Raw genomic sequence first — 21,398 nt, 5'->3', positions numbered from 1 at the left:
CCTGTCTCAAAAAAAAAAAGTTATCTAAAGGTCACTGCAATAGTAAGGGAGAAATCTTAGGTCCACCTGATTTCAATAACAACGCTATTGCCAACTATATTTCATATTAATGCACAAGGGGATATACACTCAGTTTAAATACGGCTACATTCAGGTAAATTCTAGCTATTGACCCTGCTGTAACCACAGAGAAAAGAACTATCATTTAATTCCACCATAAATTAGTAAAAGACTCAGGGAAAAGAATAAAATGTTAACACCTCCCCACTCTTCCAAGAAACTCCCATATTTATTCTCTTGAAAAGTTCATAATCCATTCAAAAGCTTATTTAATACATATGGCAACATTCACCTAAATCCATCCATCCATCCATCCATCCATCCATCCATCCATCCATCCATCCATCCACCCATCCATCCATCCATCCCCTCACTGTGGAGTCAGATGTCTACAGGACAACTGAGCTGGGCACGGTTGCTTATGCCTGCAATCCCAGCACTTTGGGAGGCCAAGGTGGGAGGACTGCCTGAGTCCAGGAGTTTGAAACCAGCCTGGGCAACATAGTGAGACCCTGTCTCTATTAAAAAAAAAAAAAAAAAAAAAAGCAAATAAATAAGTGTCTATAGAACAAGGATCTAAATCAGGCATGCAATAATGCAATAAGTAGTGTTATCTTTATATCTCTTGAATAACAGCATGAATGATTAAATACTTATTAACTTGTATGTGATGATTATTAAGCAATAGCCTCAAAAAGATAAGTGAAGTATATCTAAAAGATGAACAGATGAAGAGTCAAAGCAGGCTTGAGGACAAGGGTCATGTCATATTCATCTTTGCCTCACATCTTTAATGATCTGAATGATCCCAAAATTATCACCAGCCATGTAATCTTGTGCAAGCCCCTTTATTTCCTTAGAGCTTAATTTCCTCATCTGTAAAATTGGGGTAATAGTCTCTGCCCAGCCTCTTCCACTGAGTAGCTATAAGGAATAAATGAGATCAGGTATGTCAAAGGCCAAGGAAGTTAAAATACTCAAGAAATGTAAAAGCACTATAATACAGATTGTTAGTCAAGTCTTCCCACAGAATGCCCAAAGCCCTCACTATTGCCTTCATTTTTCCAAAAGCCTCTAAAATCTAAAGTTTAAGCTAACAACAGCATGGTCCCCCCTTTTTGGGTCACAATGGGTTGGAAGATCTAATTTTATATTTCAGCTATGCCACAGAGATTCAGACTGATCAAGTCCTTTATCAGCCTTTCAGGTCTTGTGGGCAAGATATCACATTTTTCTTTGATTATTCTTATACCACGCTCACAAATGTGTCACATGAAACCTAGAAACTTAAAAAATAAGAAACATTTTAGACAAAGGTGATTTTATAGAAAAGCATAAATGGCTTTTCCAGGAAAACTTGTTTCTTATCATGTTTCAATGGATATCTACTTGCCTACTTTCCTGCCTCAGTTGAGAAGTCAAATAAGAAATCAGTTACCTACCAGGCCTGGTAAACATCTCATCAATCCTACCACTAACTGATTTTATATAAATTCCCAACTTTCACAAAATAGCATTTTAGCAAGGCAGTAATAAGTCTGTAATTGCCATCATCAACTCCTGGGTAATATAATATGACCCAGAAGACAGAGGTCATTTGAAGACCAGAAAGAGGAATGAGAATCAAAACTAAAGACAGACAAACTCTCAATCTTGATGAGAAAATTCAGCATGGTTGGCCATCCCTCCAGCATTTCTTCACAAGCAGACTCTGGGCATGGGTGATAGGTTTTTCCACTGTAGTTACAATTTCATTTCACAAGGTAAAAGGCTCTTCTGTCCAAGTATAATAGGAAAAGAGAGAGCCTGTCTCCCTGCGAATTACTAAAACACAGTTTTTGATAGCCTATTTTGTCATGTCGAGTAGAAAGGCCACCCACGCACTCCCTCTGTACCTGTCCACTACTGGGGCAATAAGTTAGTGTAATAATAGGTAAAGCAGAAAAGACCAGCTGGGCACAAAATGGTCCATAACACAATGGCTCTTGGAAAAAAAGAGTGGTGTTTACTTCTATTTTTTGGCTCTGGATATTTGTTTTGGGGTCATATCCCACTTAGAGTCTTGGCACAGAAACTAAGCATTAATCTCATTAATCTCCAATGAGATGAGTCCACAAGGAACAAAGTTATGAAAAAAACAACAAAGAAAGAGAAATAAGATGTATTAAGCAGATGGCTTTTTAAAAGTCATTTCAAAAAAGCTTTCTTAAGACAAATAAACCAGTATAGATTCAGAGAATATAACTGTTAATGCAATAAATGTGAGCTTTTTAAAAAATTCTCTTTTCTTTAAGTTCTAGACTAGGACAGTAATTAGATATAGCTCAATTAATGCAGATGAATTTCAAAACAGACAAAATGGTCTTTTTCTCCTTCAAAAGCAGCTGGCACAAAGCTACCTAGAATGAAACTGGACAATCCTAGATCAAACTAATATGAAGGAGAAAATGTACTCATTCAACATTTATTAAGTCCTTATTAAATGCCAGTGGGGAGTAATATGCCACAGGGGAAATGTCCAAAGCAGGCTACAACCACCCTAATCTTCCGGGGACATAGATTTCACCTAAAACAAGACCAAAAGTTACATTAATCTGGTACCAGGTTTTGTTTGTTTCAAGTTACATTAAAAGATCCTTCTTCTACATTGCCATTTTGGCACTTTTAACCTAAGGTGTTTATCTTCAGAGCATATTTAATTGGATCCAAAAAATAAGTGGTTTATCAATACATGTCAAGGAAGTCAGATGACAAATGAGAAAAAGAAGTAAATTCTTCTAAATGTAATTTTAATTCTGGAAATATCAAGACAAATACAGCTCCTAGAAAAATAACAGCTCAAAATACGTAAGTCTTCTTAGACAGTGCTGACGGGAAAGCAATGGAGCAAATACCAACTCCCTCCCAGTCCAATTAGAAGAAAGCCCCTAAGGAGGCTCAAACCCTTCCCAGCCCTATTCTTGCTCATTAGCACTGGGTCTGCAACACAAGGCACCCTTGACTATTGTACACACCCTCTGGGACAACATGGTGAGTCTCAGTCAGTTTGTTCCACTTTAGTATTCTCAGACCCAGATTACTCAAGTTCAGTTGATCCCTGTTGATCTAAAACACCGATCTCCTTATTTTCCAAATTCCCACAGTAATTCTTCACAAAACTCACTTGACAACTCTGTAAGTTCTCCTGGTTTTCTAGAATCAGAAGAAAACTAAATAGTCATTTGGAAAAGAACAGTGCTAATGACCACTCCCTAAAATTATTCCACACCAAAAAGAGCCGTCCCATCAGCACAATGATCTACTCTGCCACTTACAAATTTTTCCCTGCTTAAATATTAGCATTCAACCCAATGTATTGGTACCTTAAGTTAACATTACAGTGAGACCTCATTTTTCTGTCTCACAAAGGGGTGGAGAGAAAGCAGACTTTGAATAAATTGGGTTCAGGTTACTGGATTTTTTTTTATTTTAATTAAAGAATAAGGCATTTAGCTGGGAAGCAGTAGTCATTGTTTTTTTTGTTTGTTTGTTTTTTGTTTTTTGTTTTTTTTTAATTAAGCCATGGACCTGATACCTTGATAAATTTGTAGTGACTACATGAGCAGCCAGCAAGACCACATCAGCTTCCATCCATAGTACGAGGAATGGCAATGTCCATCGCAAAGGGAGAGGCTACAAAAATAAACCTGAAATGCATGCTAATCTCCACGTCTGTCAAAAGCTTACCCATCTCCACTCCCCACACCCCCAAGCCAGAGATGACACACACCTTCTCAGGGCTCCAGTCAGTGGTATTTCCTGAGCATACTGCTCCAAATGCACTCTCCACACACACCATGGGGGTGGGGGGTGGGGGTAATTTGAGGGTTTTTGCTTTAAACTGGAGTTATTATTTTTTATTAGCATCCAACACACTTATCATACAAAGGAGGAACCCAGTAAATAACAGTGATCTACCAAAAAGACTTTAGAAGGGACTCCACTAACCACTCAAATTGAGAACATGGCAAGCGACACACAAAAACAGAGTATTTATCCATTTGGCGCCATGTGATTGTTGTTGTGGTTTGTTTGTTTGTTTCCCTTTTATTCCTCCTTGTTCCTTTGGGCCAGTGGAGTAAATCTGGCTTAAAGCAGTCCACAAAAATGGATTTTTTAGCAATACTTTAATATCTTTAAATGTACTTTTGGTTTTATTTTTCCATAGAAACACTCTAAAAGGTTCACAAGAAAGGAGCTCTAAACACGTTTAATGATTTACTTTAAAGGAAAAAGTGTTTAAAAAGCATTATTTTGAAAAGGCAGCAGCTGCTGGGTTCCACCTTCTGCTCCCTCCGACTGCATTTAGAGTAATCCTCCAAAACCATGTGAGTGTGTGCTCCCCACCCCCAAGATATGCTCTCCACAGATCAGAATCCATTCTGCAGCCAACCGATGGCTGGGCTCCAGCCTCTCAAGGGGGCAGATGAGGCACAGAAGCGCTGACAAGCCCTCACCAGCAGCAGTGATGCAGAGCGCCAGAATAAACTCTGAAGCTGCTTCTCACGGTTGAAAGGATGAGGCACAAGCTGTTTTCTCACATCCTCTGCCTCTTAAGGTTACAACAAACCAGCCTCTGATCCAATTAAAATCCCTACAGTTTATGTTTTCGCAGAGGAGGACAAAGCAAAGATGACCGGTGCTTGCTGGGAACATAACCAGCCATGTATGGTCTTGGTTGATAAATGAAGAGTTAAAAAAGATTAAAAATTTAAGTCATGACTGCCATGAAATTGTTTATTCATGGTAAGGTGTTTTGGGCAGTTACAGCTGTACAACAGTAAATTGTTAACAACCGTTTCCTGAAGAAAGATTTCCATTATAGATCACAGATAAGACAAGCAGCAGAGTGCAATGTTGCAGGGAGAGCAACGTTCCGACCAACAGAGGATATGGTAGATGCAAGTCAAGAGGACCTACCCTTTCCTGAAATCACTTTCAAGAAAAATCGTACTTTGAGGAGGATGACATTTACCCTAATTGCTGCCTCTAATTAAAATTAAGGTAATTAAAAAAAATTCAAATGCACTTTAAATTTGATGTAAGACATAATTAAAAATCAGATTTTAAAAAATATCATTAGGGCAGTTGGGTGCAGGTTGGCATACAAGAGGAAAAAAAAAACAGTTTAGCTCTCAGAAAACAGGAGGGAAATGGCAATCTGTCAAAGTTATTATAGGGGGATGTGTTTTTTCCCTTTTTAAAGACCAGAACTTAACAACTTGGAACATCTGTGCCCTTGCCTTTCCCAAATATGCCGATGTCGAGCAGCGTTTTTGTGTGTGTCAGTCTTCTCCCCAGCAGGAGCCAGGCTGGTGAATCAGCAAAATGTCAGTATCTTCCAAAAGCTGTTACTATTATTTTGAGTTAGCAGGAATAGAAAAAAGAATGAGAGTGGTGTTTCCAGAAAGAAAATAAGTCATTTCTGTACTAATACACAGGGTAACAGGTGACCATGCGACTCTGTTAGCAATGTCGTAAATCCCACAGGAAGACTCGAGGTGCACTGGAGGAACACTGGACTGAAAATCACAGACCTGGAGTGCCCGTCTTAACCTCAAGTTAGCTGTCCAACATCTGGACCTCACACTTGTCACTAAGTAAAAACAAACAAGGTGCTCAGCTAAGTCCTCTTTAAGATCTGATCAGATTCCGAAATCTACCCTTCTGTAGGTGAACTGAAATGTGAAGTAACAACTAGAACTCGTAGTCTCTGAATCTGTGAAGATCATTAGTGCCCTGAATAGAGCTAGGTGTATGGCAGTTACCTGCCAAAGAAGGAATGTTTATATCCCCCCACAGATTCATATGTTGAAGCCTATCCCCAATGTGATGGTACCTGGAGGTGGGGCCCTCGGGATTAGTGTCCTAAAAAGAGACCCAGCGAGCTCCCTCACTCCTTCCACCATGTGAGGATGCAGTGAGAAAACAGCTATCCAAGAACCTGGAAGCAGACCCTCACCAGATACCAAAACTGCTGGTGCCTTGGTCTTGAACTTCCCAGCCTCTAGAACTGTAAGAAATAAATTTTTGTTGTTTATGAGCCACCCAAGTTCACGGTATTTTGTTATAGCAGCCCAAACAGACCAAGACAATGCCCAATATATATTTACTGACTGATGCTACTTGAGCAACCAGCACAGCTTATGGTTCCCAAGGGCCTAGCACAGTGCCTGGTACATCATGACCACTCACAGCAGGTCTACTGAGTGAAATTTCATGAGACCATGTACTGAGCTCACTCAGCAACAAGTTAACTAACTAGGGTCCTTATACAACCCAGAACCCCACAGCGAACCCTGGTGAACAAAGTCATAAATCTGGGAGCTAACAGATCAATTCTTGATGCTATCTAACATTACATGAAGCATCAGAAATGTCTTAAGACAGTCCTTCAAGAAGCCTGCATTAAAATTATTCACTGATTTATTTCTATGAGAATTATCAGCCAGGCAAGAACTTAGTCAGACACGCTCTCAGGAGAGAGATTACCAGAAAGATGAAAATAACATGAAGCAGCAGCAGATTCCCTGTGAATATCACTCAAGCAGACTAACTTCATTTGTCTCTTACCTTTGGAAATCTGGATTTAAACAGAACAACTACTAGAAGAGAATTTGGTTTAATGAACATAACCCTTTCCACAGACACATCAAAAGCCTTTGCAATAAAGCTACAGCACATCTGATAGCCAAGATAAAGTATAAAATGGTTTTGGAAGTCACGATTCAGATTCAGTGACAAGTAACATTTACTAAGTGCCTACTACGTATCAGGAACTGTGCTCAGCATTTATACACTCCTTTGATCCTCTCAGTAACATGGAAAGCTACTCCAGAGGCTGAGGCAAAATCACTTGAGGCCAGGAGTTTGAATCCAGCCTGGGGAACATTGCAAGACCCATCTCCAAAAAATAAAATAAAATAAAATAAAAATTAGCTAGGATGGTGGCATGCACTTGTAGTCCCTCCTCAGGAGGCTAAGAGTAGGATCACTTAAGCCTAGGAGTTTGAGGCTGTAGTAAGTTATGATTATGCCACTGCACTTCAGTCAGGGTGACAAAGCAAGACCCTGTCTCTAAAAACAAATAAAAATAACACTGAAAGACAAAAATTATTAACTCTACCTGTGCAAAGAATACAAGCTGTGGAGGGGCACCATCTTTCACACAAAAATGAGGCTGAGAGTCAAACCTAGATTGTCTCTTTAGGCCTAACATGCAATCAACAAATATTAAATGTTATTTATTATGTGTTGTACCCAGTCTTTTTTTTTTTTTTTTTTTTTTTGAGATGGAGTCTCACTCACTTTGCTGCCCAGGGTAGAGTACAGCGGCATGGTCTCGGCTCACTGCAACCTCTGCCTCCTAGGTTCAAGAGATTTTCCTGCCTCAGCCTCTCGAGTAGCTGAAACTACCAGTGTGCACCACCACGTCCCGCTCATTTTTATTTTTATATTTTTAGAGATGGGATTTTGCCATGTTGGCCAGGGTGGTCTCAAACTCCTGACCTTAAGTAATCCAACCACCTTGGCCTCCCAAAGTGTTGGGATTACAGGCACAAGCCACCACAGCCAGCCTCGCTTTTAGGAACTGGAAATATAGGAATGAATAAAACAGAATAGCTCCCCTGTCCTCCTGGACATCCAAATGTGCTTTCTACCACGGTTCACTACCTTCTCTAGTCTCAACTCCACTGGACCATCAGTTAGCAGAAAGATGCCTAAATTAACAGATTCAAATCTGTCTGGCTTTGCCCCCATAAGGGGCCTTCCAATCCACATCCTAAAAAGTAAAGCTGTTAATGTATGAACAAATATATCACGATTAATTCTAGTACTAATAAGAGCAAATAGGACAATTAAGGATTGTCCAAGATTTGCAAGATTTGTTAAGAGAGAAAAACCAGATTTTCCAATGAGTAAAAAGCACTGTGTGTTTCAAGATAGAAGATAATTAGAATGGAAACAGAACATCAGATTTTACAGCACACATCTACAAAGAGAGACAGGAGAGAGAGTAAATAGCACTTCCCCACCATGTCAGCTTTCCTACTGAGGTCAGATCTGAAAGGATATCTGTATTATCATGTCCAAGCAAGCCGAGAAGCGACTGTACAGCATTCAGCTCCACCAGAAGGTGGTACAGGTCTGGCATGGTGGCCACCACGTGCATCTCCTGAATGATGTCATTTAGGTCCAGCTCGGATTCCATGAACCTAGGAGGGAAAACAAGACATCATTAGAAGTAAAGGAGCACTATCAGCAATGAGGAGCAAACAGCAATAATCTAGACAACAAGACGATCTGTCAAAGTGTCTACAACAGACCAACCAAGAAGTACACTCATCCAAACGCCATACTGTCACACAATTTCCTTGGGAAATCGATTTCCTCATTACAAAAATCAATCTTGGATTCAGATCTCATTACAGGGTTCCCTTACTCTTGCAGTCACAGGCTGCCTTTCAGAGGCTCCCAAAGCATTTTGTAGCACTAAACGATCTGCCCACCAGTCCTATAGATTAGCTACCATTACCCCTTGGTGTGGCAATTCACTCTGTTGCCCTGAACACAGTTATCCTACTACCCATCCAAAAAGGATTTTACAGCACTTCAGATCAAGGGCCAGTTATTCCCCTTACCCAAAGGAAGATAAGATTTTCTGTATCTAAAAATACCCTCCCTCTCCCACCTCTTTGGAGCTGATTCAGAGGCAGATACCAAAGAAAAGCAGACCTAGTCTCTGGCATTCTACAATCACCACCAACTTTACACAGCATGATACTTTACTCACATTTCTACACCTAAACCTTTCAACAAACCTATGCCCAGGCACTAAGAACAGAACTACTTTGCATTCACGCTGCATGCCCTCCCCCGGTGTTTGACATATAAGAAATGCCGATTAAGCCTTGGATGAACAAGACAGGAGGGTTTGTTCTGAGATGGAAATGAGCTAATCTGGCGTAAGGCAATTGAACAATACCCGACTGAGAGTGACTGAGAGGAAGCAGTTTTTAAACTGACTCTGGAGTCAGACTATCTGGGTATGAACCTGGCTTAGCCACCTACTTAGCCTCTCTATGCCTCGGTTTCTTCTGTAAATAGGGACAATAATGTTACCTGTCTCACAGGGCCGCTGTAAGGAGTAAATGAGTAAGGACATATAAAGCACTGAGAACAATGTCTAGCATAAAAAAGCACTACGTAAGTATTTGTTCTCTTTACTATTGCTGCTACTATTACTGTAATATGTCTATCTTCTCTTCTCGAAAGTAAACTTCTTAAAGACAGGAACTATATCTTTGTCTCTTATATCCACAGATGCCTACTGAATTAAATCGAGGGCGCAAAGAAAAGCGACACAAACAGGGACTCTTGAAGTCACACAGGACTCATCAACTTCCAGATGCTGTCGGTCTGGGTAGATACAGCTTCTCCAAAAATCTGCAGTCAGTAAGGAACAAAATCTAGAGACTTAGAATTCTTTAAAACATGTCCATATTTTAGACAACATCTATTATTGTTTTTCTCCATTAGTATTTTTAATTATATGCTTATATATTTTTTCCCAGTTATAATATACTTCTAGTAGAAAACCAGGGAAAGAAAAGCAAGCCCTCAAAAACATAAACAAATCATCCATAAGCCTACTAACCAAAAATAACCATTGAAAATACTCTGTATGTTTAAGCCTTTTTCTCAACTCACAGACCTTTAAATTCTATTTTAGTGTATGATATAAGGCAAAGATCTAACTTTATTTTCTGTGAATGTTTAACCAACTGCTTTAATACCATGTATGTTTGCCTGTATGTTTAAGTCATTTTTCTCAACTCACAGACTTTACCCCACAAAAGTAAGCCTATATAGTATATAGTTCTATATTCAATTTTTGCTGTTGTTGTTAATATAGGCTAAATAATTCCCCTTATCATTATTCTACTACAATAGGATAAGCCAATACCTGACAAACTGCTATAGGTCCTTCTCCTTCTACATGGCAAAATCCCTCACTCACCACAGCACTCTTCCCTGCTGAGCTGACATGGCTGGCCTCAGAATCCTTCTCAACACAGCGTTCCAAGAACAGACTATGAATCAATCACAGGCTGGGTGTGGCAGATTAAGCTTATCTACAATCCCTGTTCTAAATCATAAATTAATGGCCACATAGTATTCCCTTGAGTAGATATACTGTGATTTAACTAACCAATCCCCCTTTGTCAGGCATTCAGATAATTTCCAATTTTTTTTCCCTTTAACAAATGACACTAAGATGTATATGCATTCCTAATTATTTTGTTAGGATAAATTCCCAGGAAGGAAAGGGCCAAGTCAAAGAGTATGAATGACTTAAATAGATTTTGATATATTTTGCCAGAAAGTACCAATAGCACACGAAGTGCCTGTTTCCCCTTACCCTCTTCACAAAGAGTATTTCCTCCAATTTGAGATAGAAAAGAAAATTCATTTTGTATTTTGCATTTCTGATAGTAAGATGGTTAACATTCTTGTAATGTTTACTATTTGTATTTATCCTTTGCCCATTCCTATTAGGAGGCTCATTTTGTTTATAGATTTATAAACACTGTATATTCAGGAAATTAATCTCTATTCTATGCTGCAAAAAAATAAAGTGCCCTTTAATTTGTACATTGTGCTTTTTGATATAAAGGCTTTTTTTTCCTTTTGACATAAAGGTTTTAAAAAGTTCAAGTAGCAAAATCTTTGCCTTTATGAACTCTATTTTACATGTATCCTGAGCAAAACATTTTCTATGCTAAAAGAAGATATATTTTATGGTGTACTTTTATGTTTATATATTTAAATATTTAATCCATCTGAAATTTATTTTAGTGTATTGATACAGGGCACGGATCTAACTTTATTTTCTGCAAATATTTGGCCAAGTGCTCCAATACCATAATCTATCCTTTCCCCACAGATTTAAAAAAATGTCATCTATCATACACTAAATTTTAATCTGTACTTTAATCTGTTTCTGGGCTCTTCACTCCATTTCATTGATTCGTCTGTGAATTTCTGAGTCAGGACTACACTTTCACATTGTTATAGCTTTATAGTATGTTTTATGTCTGTTGCTGCAAAACACTCCCTTGTTGTTTTTATCTTTTAGTGTTTCCTTGCCTGTTCTCACTTATTATTCCAAGTAAATTTCATAATTATTTTAGCAAGATTTTCCCCCAATACCTTTTTTTTAAAAAGCTCCCTTCTCTGCTTGCAAATAGATTATTTTTTTTAGATCACTTGAAGTGTGGAAGCTAAATCAGAATCATGACTCAGTAAGGCTGGTGCAGAAAGATTCAAATAGTCCATGGGCCAGGAGATCTATATAATCCTTGAACCCAAAGGCCTCAACAAACCTCTAAGGCTTATTTGCCTTATGTGAATGTGTATATACAAGATTTCTGGAGAACAACCTGACAAAAGGTTTTTCCAGTTCACTTGGAAGAACCGACAAGGGAGACTGGGCACTAAACAGTAAAAAACAAAATCGTGCTGAGTGCAGGATAAGATCTGGTGATTTGGGTGATCAACAGCCAACGTGATGGCTCATGCCTGTAATCCTAGCACTCTGGGAGGCCAAGGTGGGCGGGTCGCCCGAGGTCGGGAGTTTTGAGACCTGCCTGGCCAACACAGTGAAACCCCATTGCTACTAAAAACACAAAAATTAGCCAGGTGTGGTGGTGCACACTCGTAATCCCAGCTACTTGAGAAACTGAGGCAGGAGAATTGCTTGAACCTGGGAGGTGGAGGTTGCAGTGAGCTAACATCGTGCCACTGCACTCCAGCCTGGGCGATGCAGCGAGACTCTGTCTCAAAAAAAAAAAAAAAAAAAAAAAGTGAAAGACTGTCAGTCACCTGGAGGGGTCTGTGCTTAGTCCTGTTTAAATCAAGTATTTTATTATTATTATTATTATTTTTTTTTTTTTTTTTTTTTTGAGAGGGAGTCTCGCTCTGTCGCCCAGGCTGGGATGCAGTGGCCGGATCTCAGCTCACTGCAAGCTCCGCCTCCCGGGTTTACGCCATTCTCCTGCCTCAGCCTCCCGAGTAGCTGGGACTTACAGGCGCCCGCCACCTCGCCCGGCTAGTTATTTTTTTGTATTTTTTAGTTGAGATGGGGTTTCACCTTGTTAGCCAGGATGGTCTCGATCTCCTGACCTCGTGATCCGCCCGTCTCGGCCTCCCAAAGTGCTGGGATTACAGGCTTGAGCCACTGCGCCCGGCCTATTATTTTTTAATCAATAACATGAGCAAAGATATATAAAAGGCAAAACGAAAAAATGTTATATGACACAAAGCTTAAAGAGACAGTAAGCACAGCAGCTGACAGAATCAATTCAAAAGTTCCTGACAGGTAATAATAATGTGCCAAATCTAACCAAAGGAAAATTACCTGGGATCCACACAGAAAACTGCAGGGAACCAAAAAGTCAAGTACAAATGTGAAGGCTGGGAGAGATACAGTTTCATAAGGGCACATGTGTTTCTTTCCGAACTTGATGGCTTTAGTGAACCATAACTGTGACACAAATCAGAACATGAGACGGTTCTGCCAGAGACAATTCCTTATTCATCTCTGGACATCCAGCACCTGACGCAGGCCTTGGTCCAACACAGAAACTTGGGAGATGCCTGTAAATGGGGGCACAGATGAAAACAGCTGCCACAAGGTGGTTTTAGGGTACTTAAAAGAGAACAATACAGAGTTACACTGATTTAATGACCCTAAAACTTCATGACATCTGTTCAAGGAACCATCTTTTAGGAGGGATGTGGAAACCAATTCAGGGAAATGACCAAGATTCTAAGGAGTCTAGATAGATTTCATATACGAATTTGTTGAAATGCTTTCTCATTCTGAGTTGAAATTTTAAGAGCCAAAGATGCCAAATGATGGAATAGCTTTCTTTGGAAAGTTAGATCCCTCTCACTGGGATAGTTAATAAAGGGTAACATTAAAAAAAAAAAAAAATACCAAGAGTTAGATGGTAGAATAGACTGTGCTTCTCAAGTTCCTTCCAACTTTGAGACTCTTCTTCCAAATATGGTCTTAACCCAATGCTTTTAAGTTCAGGAAGTCAGAAAATTATCAAAACAAAACAAACAAGCAGAGAATAAAATTGCAAGCAGGGAAATACTACAAAAATATACTGGGTCCAGTGTTACGTGAGTAACAAGATATCGTGAGAAATGCTGGACTTGGGAATGAGATTGACCTGGGTCATACTCCCAGCCATGCTATTTACTAGATGTGTGGCCATGAACAGTGAATTGACAAATATTTACTGGGCACATACTAGGTGCCAGTCATTGTGTTAGGCACTGAGGATATAACAGATAAAATAATTCCAGTTTCTGGCCTCCATCAAATATAAATAATCTATTACAAACAATTAATTATAAGGGTGCCTGGCACTACCCAAGAGAAGTGTCACTGGAACACAGAGTGTGGTGTCCCAACCTGATCAAGGAAGACACAGAATATTAACTAACTTATTGCTAGACCCTGATTTCCTTATCTTCCTAAACTATAGTGAGGATTAAAAGAGATAATATATATACAGTGCCTAATAATAGCTGGCATATAGTAAGTACTCAATGAATCTATGTACCCTCAAGTTTGTTATGCTGTCACAGTCGTCTTCTGTTCTGCCTGACCAAGCACAGCCTACTCAGGAGCCTATTCATTTAAAGCACACACTACTATTTGCAGAGAACTGTCTTTAGGAATTAGGCATACTTTCAGCAATAGATGACTCACAGCTGGGGGAAAGGATCAAGTTAGAGGTGACGGGAAAGCAATAGAGCAACATATTAAAACAGTAACCCAGGCTGAGATGGGGTCATCGATTCCATCTGATATGACAGAGAATATTTTCCTAGCCTGCCCATGTGCATTTGCTTCAGACCAGCAGGATATTCTCCTTCAACCACAGAGGTGAATATTAGCAAATGACCAGCAAAGCTCAAAAACACTGGGAAAGCTGCAGAAATTGACAAGTCCTAAATGCAATCACTGGTGGGGAAACATGATGCTTCCTCCATCGAACTAAATCAGCAGTTCTCAAAGTGTAGTCCCTAGGACCCCAGGATGGGGTAGTGGGGTGGCTGGAGATCCTTTCAGAGAACTGTAGGATCAAAACTATTTTATAATATATCTCAGACACCATTTGCCTTTTTCACTCTCATTCTCTCAGGAGTGTACAATGGAGCTTTCTGAAGGGCTACATGACATGATGACATCATTGCCCTGATGGCTAATGAAATGTGTGCTTGTCTACTCTTGTATTTTCCAGAATTTTCTAAGCACTTTGAGATATTCCATAATTTAAGAGTACAAGGAGATCCTGAGACCAAAAAGGTTGAAAATCAGTAAACTAAGTAAATCTGTCCCTGCAAAAATAAAGAGAAGAACAATTAAAGGACTTTCTAGGGAAACAGCACACTCCAGTCAATGTGGTGTTTGGGAGAAAGATTGCGCGGTGCAAACTGGAGGTTGCATAAGGAGAACTGTCAACTGAATCTGAAATGCAGTCCAATGAAGAGAGGCATTTTTGGGTACGCGATCAAAATGACAATTGGATATATGGGAAAATAAATTTGAATGTTTCTGATCTCAACCGGAAAGTTTCATCCGAATACGCTCTAGCAATTTTCATCTTAATTGCACCTCGCTGATCTAGAGAATTATGAAAGACACTGCACCAGTAAGAATTCAAGAACTCAAGGTTAAAACACAAGGTAGTTTCCTAACTGCTTTTTGACATGAAAAAAAAAGTTCTTTATGCATAATTTCAATTTTCATATGTTCAATTCTAAAACTATTGTATACATTGTCTGAATCAAAAACACTACTGATTTTTTAAAATAAAATCACACTGTCTTAAAACCAGTTAATGAACTGTAACACTAAGTACCTAAGATGTAGATGGTGAACATAACCTGCAGAAACTCTGCTCCATATTGACAGACGTGTATCTACCAAGTGGGCAAAGGAAATACCGGTGTTCAAAGAAGTAAGCTGAATTTCTTACATTTCCCGTGTTATTAACCTGCAGCATAGCTTCTTCATAATGTATCCTTAGGTTCAAGCAATGGGGACGTAATAAAGACAACAGGCACTACATAAGCTCTCTTATGCTTATTGAGCACCTACAGCAAGGCAAGTACTGTGGAAGGCACTAGAGACAAACGAGACACAGTCCATCTCCTAAAAGGAACAGAGTATAATGCAGGAACCACTGAGTACAGAAATAACAACAAAACAAATGGCAAAGATGTTAAAGACTGATCACATGCATTGTGGGCAAGAACACAAGAAAAGAGATGCTGCTGCTGGAGGAGAATTTAAAAATAGAGTGAGAAAATTAGCAGTAGCCATCATTAAAATGTACATACCCTTCAATCCGGGAATTCCAAATTTACGTATCTATCCTACGGAAACATATGCACACAAAGACACATATACAAGTAGGTACACTATAGCATTCTTCATAAAAGTCAATATTTAAAATAATAAAATGTCCATCAATAGAAAATAACTAAATAAGTCATGGTATTTCCAAACCATGTAATACTATGCACCAGTTAAAAAAAAACACAAGGTAGACATGCCTGTACTACCATGGACAGATCTGTTATATGACCCAAAAGATCAAGGTGCAGAATATGTACGGTGTGATTTGAGTAGAAACAAATACATTCGCATAATTAACTGTTCACAAGGTTCCTCTAGGCAGAGGAATAGAAAGAGATCAGAGTAGTGAAGGAGAACTTTCATTTTTCACTCTACTCATGTACCACTGGTATTTTCAGAATGACAATCTATTCATGCATTACTCGTGTAATTACACACACACACACAAACACACACACACACACACAGTGCTCCTGTATGGTGGAGATCAGTACAAAACCTGAAAGGACTCTGGTGCTGGGTAAGCTGGGCCCTGCTCTATTAATAGCTATTCCTACTATCAAAGAGGGCTGTGGCCCTAGGCCCAGTAACCACATTCTCCCCACCCTGCCTTCTCATTCACAGCATAGGGACAACACAGTTGACCACGCTGGCCTCACTAGGTTGCCGTGAAGACTCTGTGCCCTCTGACACCTCTGGGCCTTTGTTCATGCTCCTCATATTGCCTGGCATGCCTTTCTGTGTTCTTTTCTGCCTAATAAAAATGAATCTTCAAGGCTCAACTCAACTACTATCTTTTCTGTGACGCCCTCAATAGCTCCCAACTTGGTATATACTGTTTCTTCTTCTAAGCACCCACAGAACTCTGCTCATATCTCTTTTCAAGTGTCTGTTTCCTTCTACCTTGCCTTTATAGTCAGTCTCCCTAGTAACCTATAAACTTGAGTGCAAAGACTTTACTACTCAACTGTTAATTGCCTGGGGGCCTTGGGCATATTAAGATTCATTAAAATTGTATGTCCTGGGAGGGACAAAGATAGGGAGAGAAAGAGAGGTTTAGAACATTAAAACTGTATAAATGTGAAAGTCCCCTTGGTTAGGATTCAAGACAGACTGAAAGATGCCAGATTCCTCATATTAGCACTTCACAGTGCACCAAGGTGCTAGTGCAGTAAAACTCACGTTAACTGTCATCTCATGGGCACCTACTATGTGCCAGGTACTAAGCTAAACACTTACCATTATTCTCCTTTAATCTTCATACAACTCTGTGAGGAAGGCATTATTTCCTTATACAGATGAGACACCCAAGGCTAAGAAAGGGGAAGTGACTTATTCAAAGGCATGTGTGTATCACACCAATATTTGTCTAACTTCAGAGTCTTTGACATGATCTCCACAGTAAAGCTATCACTAATGGCAGGCACGATCCGTCTTCTTTGGGCATTGAAAAGAATAATGCAGGAGAGTTAACATAGCAGGGCTGATCTTGAAAAGGGCTGGCTTACAAGGCTGGCCCTAGGCTGGCAGCCAGGAACTTGGCTTTTGAAATGTTCCCTAAGTGATAAGGTTGCTGCTTTGTCAGCCCAGGGCACTGAACAGCTGCTTTCCTTCCAGGAGCCTACAATTGTGTTAGTTATTACTGGCAGAGAATGCCTACATGAGCAGTCCTCCATAAAAACCCTGAACTCAGAGTCTCAATCTGTATCACTGCACACATGTTTGCATTTCACTGCTGAAGAAAGAAGCATGTCTGTATGATCCCCCCCACTGGGAAGGAAAAAACATAGGAAGCCTGGATCTGAATTTCTCCAGACGCCACCTGATGTTGTGTTTCTCCCTTGCTGATCCCGTTGTGTGCCCTGTGTAATAAACCACAGCCCTGAGTATCACTGACTTTGAGTCCTAGGAGTCCTTCTAGTGAATTCCCAAACATGGAGGTCATCCTGGGATTCCTGGCCCCAATCACAAAAGCCAAAACAAACCAAACCCAAAACAAAAGTAGCCAACGAAACGCCACAGAGGAGACAGGGTGTCAGTAGAACAGAACCTTACTTCTCTGGATTGTCTGGAAACTTAATCCGCAATTCTTGGTTTTTATATGATCTCTTTTCAAATGTGAGGATCATTTTCTTCACTGAGCTTTCATCCAATGGCTCCTCCTGGTACAAAGAGACAAATGCAACAACTTCAGTCCCCAGGGGTTTCACATTCACTGTCACTACTTTCCGGTGGCTCTTATACCCCACCTCACTCTGCCATTGATCTTTCTGGGTTAAATGTACAGTACACACCTTTTTTTCTGAGATGGAGTCTCGCTCTGTCGCCCAGGCTGGAGTGCAGTGGTACGATCTCAGCTCACTGCAATCTCCACCTCCCAGGTTCAAGCAATTCTCCTGCCTCAGCTTCCTGAGTAGCTGGGACTACAGGCACATGCCACCACGCCTGGCTAATTTTTTTTTGTATTCTCAGTAGAGACGGGGTTTCACTGTGTTAGCCAAGATGGTCTCGATCTCCTGACCTCATGATCCACCTACCTCAGCCTCCCAAAGTGCTGGGATTACAGGTGTGAGCCACTGTGCCCGGCCACAGTACACACTTTATCTCCCCGATTACAATGAGGATTAAGGGCCTGTAATCACATGTTTCTTTTTGTGTATATCACTTTCGATGTCTCACATAATGCCCACTATCTGTAACACAGGAAATTCAGTTTGAGGTGTTAAACACTGACTGGGCACTTCGGCACTTCAGCACTTCAGGAGGCCAAGATGGGTGGATCACCTGAGGTCAGGAGTTTAAGACCAGCCTGGCCAACATGGAAAAACCGTTATCTCTACTAAAAATACAGGCACACGCCTGTAGTTCCAGTTACTCGGGAGGTTGAGGCACAAGAATCACTCGAACCCCGGAAGCGGAGGTTGCTGAGATTGTGCCACTGCACTCCAGCCTGGGTGACAAAGGGAGACTCCATCTCAAAAAAAAAAAAAAAAGAAAAGGTGTTAAAGACTCACTCATTCAACAAACATTTCTTGAGCACACTGTGTGGCACAGAGTAAGCAACAATATTAGATAATATTATTATACATTTACCTTGTCTTCCTTTGCTATCCATGTAAGATAAGACTGAAAGGTTTAAAAGAATTGTTTAAGGTCAAACTCTGGGTCAGTGACAGTGACCCTTAATCTTTTCCTACAGCAGAAGTTAGCAAACTGCAGCCCATGAGCCAAATCCAACCTACTGCCTGTTTTTGTACAGTGCGTTAACTAAGAATGGTTGTTAATTAGCTACAGTCACTGCTGAGCATTTCTTATATATTACTTTGCCTGGTCCTTACTAGATGCTGAGAAGGAATTCAGACAGGTACTTTGAATCCTGAAGTAGCATCAAGAATTTAGTAACCCTGCCTAGAGAATGCAGAAAAAAGCTAGTAGACCATACAGAATTTTCTGGCTTCATACATTGGAATAATACCTATGAAAGCAAATAAAATGAATATTTGAAAACTAAATCATTTTTTCTCCAAAAAATCTACACTAAAATTTCACACATTTTATCTTCAGTTTACCTTCCAGTTTAAATTAGTGTGCTGCAATGCACCCTGCTTCTCTCAATACTATCCCAACTCAAAGCTTCACAGCTTTGTAGTCATTGACCATAACTCAAGCCTAAAAGCGATAAAGAAACTGCTATTAAGAGAACCTGAAATAGATCCTTTTGGAAAGCACTGAATCATCCCATAATTTTATAAGTACTCAAAAATGTTAGCTATTATTCTATTATTAAATTTCTATTTCCACATATTGGGCTTTAAGTGGGAGCTACCCATAAATTCATTTTCGGCATGACACATTTCTTAGATTACACCAATGATTCCTAGATCCCAAGGTTCTCTATCGAACCCCTACCTCCTCCCCAGGGTCTACAGCTTAAAGAGAGGTTCCCTGATGTGGTAAAAACAAGTCAGAGTCCTGGCTCAGTCAAGACTCAGAGCCTAATTTCACTACTTACTAGCCATGTGACAATGTTACTTTGCTGAATATATTCCTCAAAGCTTCATCAAGTCCAGCTAATTCTAACTCCTAAATCTTTCCTGAATTCATCCACCACACACTGAGAATAAAATCCCAAACCCCTCACATGATCTATGTAAGGATCTGGCAGGATCTGCCCATATAATCTCTCCAACCCCAAACCAGGGCAAAGACCCCCATTGCTAGCCCATGTCTACTTGTTCTGTGGCACAAGTAGACTCTCCAGTGTCTGGCACACAGCAGGTACTCCGTGAAGATCTGAGGAAGGAAAGAAGGAAAGAAGGAAGGGAGGAAAGGAGGAAGGGAGGAAAGGAGGAAGGGAGGAGGGGAGAGGAGGGGAGAGGAGGGGAGGGGAGAGAAGGGGAGAACAGGGGAGGGGAGGGGAAGGAAGGGGAGGAATGAAAATGTTACCTGTATCTCTCAAGGTCATAGAGATGACCTAAAGAAAATATGTACATAAAAGTGCTTTGTAAACTACATGAATGCAAGCTGTTATGGTTATTATTAGCAACAGGCACAATGTACCCAACATCTCACTGGAATTTAACCAAAATAATCAAAACATTTCTAGGAAAGAGTTAAATCACTTTCAAGCAAGCTCAATATCTGCTACTTTTCTTTTTCTTAGCTAACATCGTGCCCCACTCTGGAGAAAAACCACATTAGTGTTAACACAGCTCTCACGGGATTTCCGAAGTCCTAGCCTCTCCAGGGTTTGGCCTTCCCTCCTTTAATTTCTCTCCAACACTGGGGGAAACTGAATTATCAGTCTTAGTCATCAGCCACAGCAGTATCTCCAATAGCTCAACGTCAGAAACCAGAGGGAGATTTCAGAAAGATGAATGCTGGTGATGTAGCACAAAAAGGACAATAATATTTTACAAGTTCACGTGACTTTACAGGGGCAAGCATCACTTGTTTTTCATCAAATGGGACTTTGGTGGCAGTGAGAAAATAACTCCTGGACTTGTAGCCTTCCATGTGTCATTTTTACAAAGTGATCTCTTTTTCCCTGTCCCTTAACAGAAGGGCTGGTCCCACATTACATTTCTGTCTCCCAGGCTAGAAACCACTTACCCATGACAGCTACTATCCTAATCCTCCAGTACCAGCCTTGCCCTACATGGGAATTATACCTGCCAATTAACTGCTGCTGCAGGGCTAACAGATTGAGCAGAAGCTGGTGAGGAGGGAAAGGAGGGAGGATGTGCTACACACACTGTTTGCCTAAGCCCTGGCAAGGCTGCTGCCCTCAGAGAGGAAATTCAAAAATTCAGGACTGTCTCCCACCACATATTTCTAAAGTGCCATCATCTTTTAGGGGCAGACCCCCAAATTAACACTAGTACAAATCCTAATAAGGAAATAGCTACTGTCACAACACAGTAAAGACCTTTTTGGAATATGAATCCATTTTTTCTTCTTCTCAGATTCACACGCCAGCCTCATTTTTTAAATCCAAACTTAGCATCGTGTCTTTGAGGGAACCAAAAAACAGCTGGCTCTTAAGACTCTATTTCCATAATTCATATTGAACAAAATGCCAGAGTGAAATAACATACAAGTTAACACTTAAAGATTTAAAAAGACACAGAGGTAAGGTCATTTTGTTTTTAATCACTGATATTTTACCTCCACTCTTCCCAGCTTCATTTATTCATTCAATAAATATTTATTAAGGGCCCACCAAGAGCTAGGTATTGCTCTGGGTACCAAAGATAGAGCTGTGAACAGAACAGAGCCAGTCTCTGTTTTCATGGGAGGTTGGGAGGAGGACAGCAATGAGCACAATAAACAACTAGAATTTCAAATCATGATA

General features: G+C 40.2%; 1 protein-coding gene across 1 annotated transcript in view; it reads right to left on the bottom strand.

Moving 5' to 3' along the window:
- The window catches only part of CTNNBL1 (catenin beta like 1), a 177,131-nt gene that overhangs the window by 116,761 nt on the left and 38,972 nt on the right, over positions 1-21,398 (bottom strand). Inside the window, exons 3-4 of the mRNA NM_001261665.1 lie at positions 17,600-17,706; positions 8,176-8,315 (exon numbers count right to left, since the gene is read on the bottom strand). Coding sequence (NP_001248594.1) covers positions 8,176-8,315; positions 17,600-17,706 — 247 coding nt within the window. The remainder of the gene's footprint in view (positions 1-8,175; positions 8,316-17,599; positions 17,707-21,398) is intronic.

The sequence above is a fragment of the Macaca mulatta genome, chromosome 10 (assembly GCF_049350105.2).
Source record: "Macaca mulatta isolate MMU2019108-1 chromosome 10, T2T-MMU8v2.0, whole genome shotgun sequence".
NCBI lineage: Eukaryota > Metazoa > Chordata > Mammalia > Primates > Cercopithecidae > Macaca > Macaca mulatta.
The sequence above is the reverse complement of the archived record's forward strand: the minus strand, read 5'-3'. Positions and strand labels throughout refer to the sequence as shown.